General features: G+C 42.6%; 1 protein-coding gene across 1 annotated transcript in view; it reads right to left on the bottom strand.

Annotated features, from left to right (window-relative positions):
- The window catches only part of LOC126425315 (nuclear RNA export factor 1-like), a 128,070-nt gene extending 115,051 nt beyond the window's left edge, over window positions 1-13,019 (bottom strand). The window contains exons 1-3 of the mRNA XM_050088295.1: window positions 12,995-13,019; window positions 12,647-12,784; window positions 1,514-1,713 (exon numbers count right to left, since the gene is read on the bottom strand). Of these exons, the coding sequence (XP_049944252.1) occupies window positions 1,514-1,713; window positions 12,647-12,764 (318 nt within the window). The 5' untranslated portion in view covers window positions 12,765-12,784; window positions 12,995-13,019. The remainder of the gene's footprint in view (window positions 1-1,513; window positions 1,714-12,646; window positions 12,785-12,994) is intronic.
- Between the last annotated feature and the right edge of the window lie 679 nt (window positions 13,020-13,698).

Here is a 13,698-nt window from a genome sequence, read left to right as displayed (position 1 = left end):
AATCAGCTCTCGATAAGATTTCAAAGTGATCCAACGATTTGCATCTTAATAATAACCTAACTTTAGGATAACACAATTATAGGGAATGTGAGTAGACGAACGACAACACAGTACACGAATGTCAACAGCGTTCCTCCACTCCTCGTATAATCCCACTTGGCCACCACTGCTACGATCTTCTGCCAGTGTCTATTAAGTACAGGAGAGAAAAGTGAAAGCAGCATCACACGCAGTGTAGTCAGTATCGCTTTTAGTACCCTATCGACTGACGCACCGTCAGTCTGCAGCAGTGCTAGTCAGTGCAAGCCACCGCTACTGTAACTGCGCCAAGTCGTCACAGCATTTCGCCATCACGATCGGTGTCAGTATGTCTGTACAATCACCAGATCAGCGACTGTCAAAGTTCCCAAAATATGAACACGTGTGCAGTATTGCAACAGGGGAACTACGTGATGACCGAGGCAACCGTATTTCGACACGCCTGGCTGGCACTGGAGCGTTTAAGCACTGGACAACCAGCTGGCGGAGGGCATCGAGTCAGTGGCCACAGTGGAGCAGTCTACCCCATGTTGCCAAGAAAAGCAGTCATTCTACTACCAACATACTGGTGCAGTCACCGACATCTGTCGACCTACACAACCACCAGGAAAACCGTCCAGCATTAGCTCGGACTGGCCTACAATGAAACTGGGGCATTTCTAGTGACTGGCTCACTCACAGAGTATTGTCGCTAGGAGCCACAAGGCAAACACCGTAGGTCAGGGTTCACTCCCCGAATGAGACTGTCCTCGCTCCGAGCCGCCACCGGACAGACTGGTAGTATCGTTTGGTCGCCACTCTAAAGTGAGGCTGGACTTTGTGGCCGGCACTGACTCAGTGCCCGTCAGCCCCGCCCTGCACCCGACTGGCAAACACTAACTGCTGCGAGCCGGACTGCACTGTTTTCGATACCGATAGAACACTTCCGCCGAGGATTCCGGTTTTGACCCCTCTCCCTCTGCACCTGCCAGATTGGATTTATCCAATATAAGCTGTATCGGAAAAATAAATCTACTAGTTCCGACCCTAGTGAGGCTGGGCTCACTACGGCTCCCGCTAGAGAACTGATGTGCCCAAGATGAGGGGTCAGCTGGCCACCCTGACCGGTCTACTCCCGATCTCCCCACCCTCCGACAGGTTCAATGCTACCTGGCACTGTCGGCGCCATTATAAGTATTATCAGTATCTGAAGTTCACTGCAAGTCAGTAAGGGTCAAGTACGTCATGACCATAACTGACTTCTACAATTTTCAATGTAGAAGATGTAGTCCATTTCGTCTTAAGATATTTTATTATTGTTATAGAAAAGGAAATATTTCGTTTGATTACAGTATAAGACTATCAGTCAGATCCTTGGAATTTTAGAAAGGCAGTTGCTGCTGTTGTGAAACTCTGAACTATCAATCTCATTACTTTATTTGCCGACTTTGAAAGTCACTCTGTATGTATTACGATACACAAGTGTGGTACTTACTGTAATTTTATGCCAGATGTTGGGTGTTGCATTTGACAGAATATTAGGATGTGCAGCTAGTAAGCGGACAGCATTTTTACCAAGAACGTCTATCTCATCGTTCGTATCTTCCACCTCTGTCACTTCGTTCGTAAAGTCCACTTCACTCACTTCATCAGTAAGGTCCTCCTGTATTACTTTTTCTGGAGCTGCTGCACTTTCTAGAAGTAAAAAATGCAACATTTAGTAATATAGTTGGTTCATGCCAATTACATGCGATTCATATAAAAGGTGTTCCCAGAGGCACACACTAATGTCTTAAAGTTACATATAATCAGAGTAACTAAATGGAGATAAGAAGGAAGGCAAGAAGGAAGATCAAAGTTTAATATTCTACAGATGAAAGTCCCATTAGAGAGCTTACAGGCTTAAGAAAGAATGAGCGTAGTATTCACAGATGAAAAGCCAAGGCGTGACATTCTTAAATAAAATGTTACCGCACGAGAAACTCTAGGCTCAGCCAGAGAGGTGCACCAAACATCATCGTTTCATGCCACAGCACACATAATGCAAGGCCGCAGTCAGCTGCTGCGAGAAAGATGTACTCAAAAGTGTAACAGACAGAGGGGTAACTATTGTTTCTACAGACACGGCAGCGGCAAGGACCCGTGTGACCCCTGACGCGTCAACGAGACTATATTCAATTAACATCCATTTACTAATGAGAGTTTTACAGTGAATCAGTCTGCTCCTCCACTGCTCAGCGGCAGAAGCACTATGTTCCAATGTGGGAACACGTCAAATGGCACGTCACAACCTTTTGTGGAATCTGCGGTTAACGGAACCAGTGTTGCCCAGGGTCAGTTGTCAGTTCTGCTGCCTCGTACGAGGCACAGTGGCACGTTCCTGTGGCCCAGTGACTGGGCTCCCAAAGCCCCAGCACCCTCATCTAGCATAACTGTGCTTAGGCTCGGCCCCAAAAATCTGCATACCCATAGCAGCGATTGTCCTGACGGCGAGAGGATAGAAGTCCCGACAGCGACACGGAGGACATCTCGAGGAGAGGCCCGACTGTACAGTCGGTAAAGCAGCAAACGCTCTGCCAAGGAGTGGCGTCAATGGGCTCCCTGCTCGCAAGTCGAGCAGCTTGCAGTCAGAGGTGTCCATTCTATGTCTACGGAAGATTTGCCCGACCCTCACCTTAAGTCAGTCACCACTGTGACTGACAGGAACGACAGCTTGCAAAATTGAAGTTCACATTACACCAGGACAGATGCTGGCTGTTAGAAGCGGACTCCAAATGGGCAGTAGCTATCCACAGTTCATCATCTATCACAAGGTCAATCTGCAGCTAACAGAGCTCGCCATCCATTGGTGTCACTGGTACAGTTGGAATGACCTACTCTGACTTCGAGATGCAGGAACAAGGAAGTGGTCAATGACCTAATCCCCCCCTACGGGGGGCTTTTCAAGCCTGTCAGTGTACTCTGCCAGAGTAATGTTTAATTTCAGAGCACCAGTGTGGTCTTTTCTACATGGTTTACAGTCCGAAAGGCGTCTTTTCAAGTAGTTACTCCACGTTGCCCCATTAGCAGAATATCACTACCTCTCCTTTGCAATGATGTCACAGTGCTGCACCAGGTGTTTCTAATGTGCTCTCTCTCGCAGAGTCTGTGGTAGTGTAATCCTCTTCATTGTGTTCCCATGCCCATGTGTTTTTATACTTGTTAATACAACCACTGCGTACCACGCAGGTACGCTATGCTCCAGACAGCTCAAAAACTTGTATTCTCTGCTCTAATACTATTCTGCCAGGGATTTTTCCTCGGAGAGAGGAGTGGAACTGAGTCCACTCAGCCTCGTGAGGTGAATCGAGGGGATACTTGACTGACAAATAGTGGTTCTGGGGTCCGGAAAGCCGACATTGGCTGGGAGCGTGATGTGCCAATTCTGTGCCCCTTCATATCAAGTCCTAATAATGCCATGCTGCAGATGATGACAGGATGGCAGTTCAGCAGTAACTGGTCTAGCAGGACCTCAACACAAAACTGGGAGGGGTCACTGTTATGTACTGCATGTGTTGTATATACGAAGACAGTAACTTGTTCTCGAAAGAACAGTTACTGTTGATGACTGTGCAGCTTTTCCCTGGAATAAATGATGACTAACTGACAACCTCAGCTGCCAACAGGTGTTGTTGATATACGGGTTCGAGTCCCGGTCGGGGCACAAATTTTCAGCTGTCCACATTGAGGTATATCAACAACACCTGTCGGCAGCTGAGGTTGTCAGTCAGTCATCATTTATTCCATGGAAAAGCTGCACGGTCATCAACAGTAACTGTTCTTTCGAGAACAAGTTACTGTCTTCGTATATATAGTTATAGGCTAACCAGCCATTGACCTTCGTCTGTGCAAATGCACACAGGTTGCCCAAACTCTTACGGGAATCGCCAAAGCGTGCGCGAGTAATGAGTGGGTGGGCAAATGTCTATAAGGTACAATACATATGTAGAATTGTGGACAGTTGGGAGTGTGAGTCTCACGGGAGGCGTGCAAGGGATAAGTCCCTGCAGTTGCGCTATTCATCTGTGTCCTCGGTGGCTCAGATGGATAGAGCGTCTGCCATGTAAGCAGGAGATCCCCGGTTCGAGTTCCGGTCGGGGCACACATTTTCAGCTGTCCACATCGAGGTATATCAACAACACCTGTCGGCAGCTGAGGTTGTCAGTTAGTCATCATTTATTGCATGTGTTGTGTTTGAGGAGTTGGTATGAATATGAGGGTGGTTTGATAGGACAAGTAAATTTCCTCAAAAGAATTAAACAATTTCATGGTTGGTAAGCTTGATTATTCCAAAGAGCGTATAAAAGTATCAACAACGTACAGAGAACAATTAACAGGAACTCGAGACACTCGAACAATCCTTTCATCCTCACTCTGGGAAACTACGATCACAACCACAGGTGGAAACACAAGCGGCCAAAGACACTGCTAACTAGGGCATAACCACCTATGGTAAACTAACATACGCAAACAGCGACAAACGCCGGTAAGCCCCTGCATATCAGCAACACTGACTGGCAACTACCAGCTGCTATTAGAGCCAACCAACAGGCCACAGCAGGGACACCGACGAGCTCGCCCACAGACGCACAAACAATCTGCCAACATTCCCTCACACTGTGCCTCCGGTATATGACCTATCGGACACAAGACCGATAACAAACCTAACTGTTGCAGGTTGCAGGACGCTGAACGAGGACTCTGTACCAGCACCCAGCGCCAGCCGCCGAGCAGCACAAACGCACAACGTCAAGGTATCGACATGCATGATACCCACTACTAACAAAGCCTATCCTTACACAACCTATCGCAGGCAGCAAGACAACCGCTACTGCTCTTGCCGCCCGACCTAACTTTCGCAGAGGTTTTTTTCCCTTGGCTCTTGCCTTGGCACTTTTTTTCCTCTGCCCTTCAAACCGCTACCCTTCGTCAGATTTCGACCAATCTATCTCCAGATGAGCGCGTATTAATGGTTAATCCTAACCAGACGTACGCAGACATCGCAGTACCCACATCCTGCGACACCTCACTTTAGTGAATACTAACCCTTATGCAGAGATGGCAGAAGACCTTTTGTGTTGGCCATCATGCCGGTGTGGGCGTGGAGGGGCTCCACCTCTATTAAAAAAAAAAAAACAGAGAACAATTCATTGTTGACAGCCGTCTGAATTGGTCAGTGTGTTGACCTTGACTGAAAATGGGGAAAACCAAGTTTCTTGTTGTTATTGAACATTTTCATTTGAATGGCTGGACAGGCACACAAACCGGAACAGAACTGGATGACGTTCAAGCAGAATCTGCATTATCATTGAAGACTATTTACTTCTGGATCAATGAATTTAAATGAAGCATGGGCATCAAAATGAGGTCACCACAAAGGAAAGCACTGACAAAATCCACGATACAGTAATGCAAGACTGCCGTATAAAACTTTGTGAGAGTGCTGAGACTGTAGGTATCTCAACTGAACAAGTACATAACATACCACTCAGAGAATGGCTACAAAGAAGCTGAGTGCGAGGTGGGTGCCACATTTGCTCACAGTTGACCAAAAGTACACTCAGAACGACATTGCAACCATTGTATGGCAACATTTAATCACCCGTAAGACTTTTTCCACCGATTTGTGACCGCTGATGAAACATGGATCCATCATTTCAAACTAGAGTCAAATCGGCAGCCAAAACAATGAGCAAAGGTTATGCTTAACCATTGGATCATTTGAAATTTGGGTTGGCTGAAAATGAGGTTGACACACACACACACACACACACACACACACACACACACACACACACACAAATGCTCTTTCACCAGGATATTACTCCAGCCCACACACCGTTGATAACAATGGCAAAAGTGCACTAATAGGACTTTCAGTTGGTTCCTCATCAACCCTCTTCACAAGGCTTAGCTCCAAGTGACTTCTTCCTGTTCCCTAACTTGAAACTTTGGCTTGCTGGGAAGAAATTTCCATCAAATGAGAAGTGATTGTTGCAATCAATATTTTGCAGAGTTTGACAGAAGCTATTTTTCTGATGGGATGAAAAATCTGGAGGATCACTGGACCAAGTATGTAGCCCTCACAGGAAACTGATACACAATGCAATCCCAATGCAACAGCACAACAAAATTGTGCAGGCAGTGGAGTAGTGTGCAGCAACTTGTTTTCTGCAACTGAAGGAAAACAATGCTGTACAGTCTATGCTGAGCTGATGTAAGGCAACAGTGAAACATCATATGACACTGTAGTCATGTGGCACAGACGCTTCCAATGTGGTCACACAGAATCTGAGGACCTGATGCTCGAAGGCCTGGGTAACACAATCAAGATAATGTAGGAAACATTGAAAACCAGTCACTGGATCACATGGGGAAAAGTGAAAACCAGTTACTGGATCATATTTCAACATTTTGTACACAGTAAATTTCACCGCCCAGTGAGGTTCAAACTATTCACCTCCATTAAAAAAGCTGGACAATCCGAGGGAAATGTTGTGACTGTGCCAGGCCAATTCTCAGGTGACTTCTTGAGCCACCTCGTCACCACTGATGTATTACTATGACCCCAAAATACCCTTATGAGGTTATGGGAGGTAGTCGAGACGAGATTTTGTTGGAAGCTGCCCGAGGACGTGCTTTTGCTCCACGAGGAAGCTGCTCAGGACAGGGTCACACGAGCTGCTTCTGCATGCTCTCCCACACCTCTCCTGTATTTTCCTGACATGGCAACAAGTGACTTCTTTCTCTTTCTTCAGATGAAGAAACCACTGCATGGCAGCCATTTCCACACCAATGACAAGGTGACATTTCCCGAACAGCCAAAATGCAGGCTTCTGTGACCAAAGTCTCTATCTGCTCATTTTCCATTGACACGCTGAATGGTGAAAAAGTTTAGGGCTACACTATCACCAAGTTTAATGGACTTCACTTGATTTTTTCGAGATGACAATTAAAACTCTTTGAGTGCCCCTAGTAGGCTAGTTAAGACGCTGGGCAAACTTCCAAAGTGTGTCAAATGAAGACCACTGCAACTGTTAAAAATCTTTATTGAAAGACACAAGTAGTTTCACAAACACACCACCACTCTGGATTGACTATGGATGCCTGTTGATGCAAATATAATTTTTGAAAGCAGTTGTGAATTTGAATAAAGATTATTAACAGTCATTCTTACTCAACATGGAGTATGACAACCATGGCTGCCCTAAATACAAAGTACTACGCTCTCAAAGTGTGACAGACAGTGTAAGGTAAGAGACGAGGATTGGTGATTAGGAAGGGGACTCTGTAATGTCACAAGTGATCATGAAGGCAAGATGTGTTAGCAATAGCTTATTAGCTGCCAATAGAAATCAAAGCACCTCTCTCCCTCCCTATGGACACTGCCAGGGAGGAACAGTCAGAGCAGAATGCATTCAAAAGCTGAGGTGAGAGGCCTCGAGAAGTCAGTTGAGCCACACCTGAGCAACCAGGAGTCAACAGAGAAGAAGTCGTTGGAGCCTCAGGCTCGAGTTCACTGTGCAGTCTGAGGTGCACTACTTGGGGACAAGTATGTTTGCTGGCTGCTCTGCTTGTGTGGTGTTACAAATATTGATCGCAACAATGACGTATTTCCCATTTTAGTGACATCAATTTTTTTAAAATTTTGATTTTTTTTTTATAGAGTTTACAAGATCATGGTAACACGGCATTACACTTCTCTGAGGACGCGCCACTTCACACCGCAGATCACCGCAGTGTTTTAACTAACAGACAGCTGCCACAAAGAGAAAGGGGTCCACACTGTCAAGAACCTGACTGTGCTTTGTTGTAATGATTAAAACATAACTGAAATCAACAGCTTGGTAACTGATGTACAGAAGACTTTTAGCATCCATTACAAGTTGGTTGATGGCAGACATGGTTCATTTCACACTAAGAACATTTGTATTGTACATGGTCACTGAGCAGTTTAACCATGTATTTTAGAGACAATAAACATAGATGGGAGAAGACTTGTTAGAGAAAAATATATGGAAAATATTTGTACTTTACTTCAACAACTTTAAGTATTTCACATCCCTTGCGGTGTCATAAGGAGCAATCAAAAAGTTTCCTTTCAAAGGCCACACAGTCCAGAATCCATATGCAAATCAGACAAAATTTCCATGAATGCTGAGGCAATCATTCTACTGACATTCAAGGTTGAAGATACTCATTTGGTAACACGCAATGTTCTGCTGCATCAAGTAGTCTGACTGCCTGCTGCACATCCTTATCGGACAGGAACTGTTGACACTTCAAGGCCTTTTTTAAGGGGTCGTAGGCACGATAACTGCATGGAGAAAGATCAGGTCTACAGGGTGAGTCCTAGAGTATCTCCTACTCGAGTTGGCGTAACTTGTGTGTTCCAACATTTGCTATACGCAGCAACACACCTTCTCGCACCATTCCAATACAGCTATCTTCGACAGACGTGCTAAGACCACGCACATCTTTCATGCTCTGACAGGTGTCTACCTGTGTTCGTCCATTGGCAACTGAGAATAACACTGTTCCTGTTGGGCGCATTTGGTAAAATGTTATCGCAATCCACGTTTCTGCATTTGCAGCACGCATGCCAGAAAGACAAATTCCACAGTAATACCTTGATTACATGTCAGTGCTTATATACCCATATCAGAGTTATGCTACATTGCATAAACACTGCAGCAAAGCCTTCAAACAGAACCTTTTCATCGCCCATTATACGACACTCCAGTGAGGTGAAGTTTAACTCTATGACTACCTAGCCAATTCATAATAGCAATATAACAATTTTAAATAGTAAAAACAATATGACATTGTCTGGCCGTTTTGTTATCTATCTTTGCTTGTAACATGTGTAGAGAGGGAAACTGCACAACTTCGGTGTGGGACAACAATCACAGTATCTGCGTGAGACAAAGACCTGCACAGCTCTTGTGTTTGTTTCTTGCACCGTCGTCCCAGACTGGAGCAGTGTGGCATACCAGGAGTAAATGCACACAGTCTAACAATCCAGTGACACATATGTGCAGACAGAGAAGATGATATTCATTCATGTATTGAACTGTGAAAATCACATATTCAATCTTATGCAATGTTCCTCACAGTGCACAGTCTTCTGTAGATGTAGTTAATGTACATTATGAAACAATATATGACTATCGTTACAGAAGAAACTGCAAAAGCAAAGAAGAGTGACTGATCTGCACTGTCACAGTTGTACATAAAACTATTTCAGATGCAGAATCTGAAAAGTGCAAGATGACAAACTCAAACCTAAATTCACATATACATATACAGGAAACACTGCTCTCTGCACCTGAAATTAATTGAAAGTCTTATAAAAGGAAATAGTAAATACGCTGACTGAAAACATTATTCCCATATACGGCTTAACTTATTTATATCATCATTAGCTTAGTACTCACTGCTTTGCTCTCGCAGACCGTATGGTCTTTACTTAAATTTTTTGTTGTTCACGAAATGCAGCACCTTCTGAACTTCCACACTAATTAAGGCTATACAAGTATGGTCTTTCCTGAATGTACCTCTGACCAAAAAGCGAATTTGGTAGCTAGAGTCAAGGTTTTTGTTAATAACGCCATTTGCGTTCTTTCGGTGAAATTTCCATAGAAACTTCCATCCCCAAACAAATATTTATTTACATTCAACCAAGAGGTGAACTAACAACGTTCACAGATTAAGCTTTAAAATTTTCTTAATATAATGAGACATTTTCTTAAAAATTTTCATCCTTTATTTCATCCTCATAGGGACTGAATTTCCCCAGAAACATAGAAACACATTTTTTTTTTTTATTTCTAACTGAGATGCCAAATACAATTTTTTGTAGATTTAGCTTTGAAAATGCTTTCATAATGGAATAATTTCATAAAACTTTTCACCGGCTATATCACCTTCTCAGGGGTTTAATTTCCAAAAATGGTGAAAATTTCCATACATTTAGCTTCAAAATGCTTTCACAATGAAACACATTCATAAACTATTCATTCTATTTTGCCACCTTAGGAGATTAATTTCCAAAAACAGCACAACTCATTTCTTATGTCTAACAGAGAAACCACATACAAATTTTCATAAATTTAGTTTCAAACATGCTTCCATAATGAAATATTTCCATTAAAACTTTCATCCCCTATTTTACCCCCCTAGGTGTTGAATTTCCAAAAACAGTGAAACATGCATTTCTTTATTTCTAATCGAAACACCAAATTTCAAGTTTCGTAGATTTAGCTTTAAAAATGCTTTCATTATTAAATATTTTCATGAAACATTTATCCTCTATTTCACCTCATTAGGAGTTAAATTTCCACAAACATTTAAACATGTATATTTTCTTATTTGTAACTGAGAAATCAAATAGGCTATCAGTCTTTATCGACGTATCTTTAAAAAAACTTCAGCAGTTCTTTAATAATGATTTATTTTCAAAAAGAAATATTCATACCTGTAGGTGTTAAATTCTCAAGAATGCTGAAATACATATTTCTTTATTTCTGACCACAAAATCAAACACCAATTTTTGTAGGTCTACCTTCAAAATTGCCTTAATACTGTCATGTTTTCAAAAGCCTTTCAACCCAATTTCACCCCTTAGATGTGGAATTTCAAAAAAAATACCTTCTTCAACTATGCCTACAGACATAGTGTGGTTACAGCTGAATTCCATGAACTTTTTCGATCGATGAAACGAATGTTTTGTTTGAGTTGCAACACACACTTTATTGTTTGTACATAGTCACTGTGAACAAAAGACGTTACTTTCTGCCTTGTCCTCACACCCAATAGGTCACTCTCAGGCTGAGGTACAAAGGGCCTACACTTCTTTTCTCGCCTTTAACAACCCACCCCTCTTTTGTCCCTAACAAAGAAACCAACAGTGACAGACGCTAGGGTACTTCTTTCTACTTTTGCACGCATCTTTCAGCAGTACTGGAATTTCATGTCTTAAAGGTAAGTATTGGCGAACCATTCTGTCTCCTCCTAATTTTACATTTACACAGCAGACCATTAAAATTGCAACATCTACCCCGATGGCAACCAATGAAATCTTACATATCGTGCGTATGCAGCATTTCAGGAAGAATTTGTGACTATGTTTGTGATTTGGGAGTACATAGGCTAGTGTGTGGAATGTAAAACACATTACTACCAGCTTTAGCAGCAACAATGGCTCTAATCCGGCTGGGCTTTGAATCAAACTGAGCTTGGATGACAAATAGGGTATGTTCTTCCACACAGCTACAGCTCTGTGCCAAATGTATCAGCCATAGGGACTGGCGAGCACTGGTGAGCCAGTATCTTGGCAACTCATGACCGGATGCCAGATTCTTTCAGTGTGTGAGAGATCAGGGAAAATTGGTCATCAGGCAAATGATCTAACATCCCCTGCATCAAGGTAGGTCAGGACAGCATAGGTAACACATAGTCCTGCATTATCTTGTTTGATAAATAATGCCACAAAGACCTCAAAGATAGGGCACAGTCACCAGCTTTAAATTATCAGAAATACAATAGCTGCTGTCAAAATTACTGCAGAGGTGACCCTGTGTACGCAGTAGCACACTGTACCATTACACCAGGTGCTGGGCTTGATGACTGCAACCTGTTACGGTTAATTCTACACAGAGATCAAGAGATACAGGTATAAGACAGAGATAGTTCACTTTTCTGTACTAAACCGACTACATTATTCCTATAGCCTATCATTGTAAAATTGATTCCTGAATGAATAAATTGCTATACTACAGACCTAATGCATTGTGATTTCACACCAGGTACTCTTATTTTACATATGCTCCTCACCCAATTGTCGTATGTACATTTTTGATAAACAGCCAACAGAAGACTTACAAATGTCGAGACCCGCTAATGAAACGCCAAGAAATCATGGCACGGAAAAAAAAAAATCGGCCATAGTTCAGTTGGCAAAAGTTGTGATTCAAGTGTCATGTGGAAATCCGTAACACTGAATCGATTCCTGTAACAGTTTACGCTTCCGATAAAGTAGTGATGATGTAATGGTGTGAAAAGTTCCTGTCAGTTCTCTTGAAGTTTCCCCTCGAACTTAGAGAGTAAGTAAATACAAACTTAATAAGGCACACAACTTGCTGAAAATTATGTACTGTACCCCCTTAGATTTTCCGTAGTTTATGTGTACACAATATGCACCACAATTCTCGTCGGGAGCTTCAACATTTTGTAAAATAGGCTTTCCGAGTTTGCCCCGCAATTTTAGCTTTTATAACGAGACGCGCTTTACATACGCTTTTGAAGTATGATACACATATATGGCATTAAATTACAATACAGAGCAATCTGTTTCCACAACAGATATTTCGCACACTTATTCATCGAGTTCGCAAACTCACATCCAAATTATCGCCTTTCAATCTAATCTAGACATCTGGCTACGCTACAGAAAAAGCCGAATATTTGAAACTACAGAAATAGCTAAAACTTGTATAAAATGTACTTAATATACATGAACTCACTACAAAAGTTTTCAATAAAAGATTCGTTTACACCGTGGCTCTTATAAGGTCTATACATCAATTACCTGCTCCTCCAGATGTGCTAGTCACAGCAGCCGACGTACCTTGACACGGCACCAAAGGTAGCAACAATGGACGGACTGTTTGCTGAACCCATTTCGCCCTTTTCTTCTTCTTCCCCATTCTCACGTCAGCGTAAAGTTCTACAATAACGTTTGTATCCTGTCACATTCATTTCATTTGCGTAACACAATCACAATTCAAACCTAAACACCATCAGCAACAGGAATTCTACACACTACCAGAGCACTATTACAAAAGCGTACTGAAGTCTCTCTTCGATCACAATGCGAAGTTAACGAAACAACAGATATGTCTTCTACTCTTTCCATGAATTACAATCCATGTCATACCTACGTACTCCGCATAAACATTAAACAATACCTGCCCCCGCTACTACATATTTGTTTACGCCTTCGCCCATACAGTATTGCCAGACACCATATCTCAAATTTCCCTAGAATATGCATAGAATTTCCCGTAAGAGATTTTTTTTTCCCCCAAATTTAAACTTTTTTTCAGAACAAATTGAATAATTACTGGCCTACAAAATACCTAAATTCTTGAACCTATATAAATTGTACTCGCCAAATCAGCACAGGGCGTGGATAGATGCTGCCATTTGAAACGAGCTTCGTCTGCTTGACACTAGGACACAGGCAAATTGGTTTCATATTTTCTACTGTATGTAGGTGTCTTAAATGGTTCTGATATGTTTTATTTATTAAGACAGAGGGTTTGAATTAGCACAATTTTTAAAATTTTGATGCATATGAGTATGTATCCCTGGGTTTTAATGTGTGCGAGTGTCTCCCGCCTACCACAAGTGCCCTCTCTCGGTTAAACTGTGTGCCCTAGGGCTTCCACACCCTCCTTCCCTCACGCTAGTTCACAGGCTAAGTGGAGGTGCAAATGGAGGTGATATTTTAACTACTGACGACGCCTTTGGCACGATTGTTTTATGTATCTCCACTGCAGGATGTGAATTAAGGAAGATGGCGGAAAGTGAAGATATACCACGAGGTTGACCGGAAGACGATGTGGACGCTATACTCGC

The sequence above is a fragment of the Schistocerca serialis genome, chromosome 10, assembly GCF_023864345.2.
Source record: "Schistocerca serialis cubense isolate TAMUIC-IGC-003099 chromosome 10, iqSchSeri2.2, whole genome shotgun sequence".
Taxonomy (NCBI): domain Eukaryota; kingdom Metazoa; phylum Arthropoda; class Insecta; order Orthoptera; family Acrididae; genus Schistocerca; species Schistocerca serialis.
This window is presented reverse-complemented; position numbering and strand designations above follow the sequence as displayed.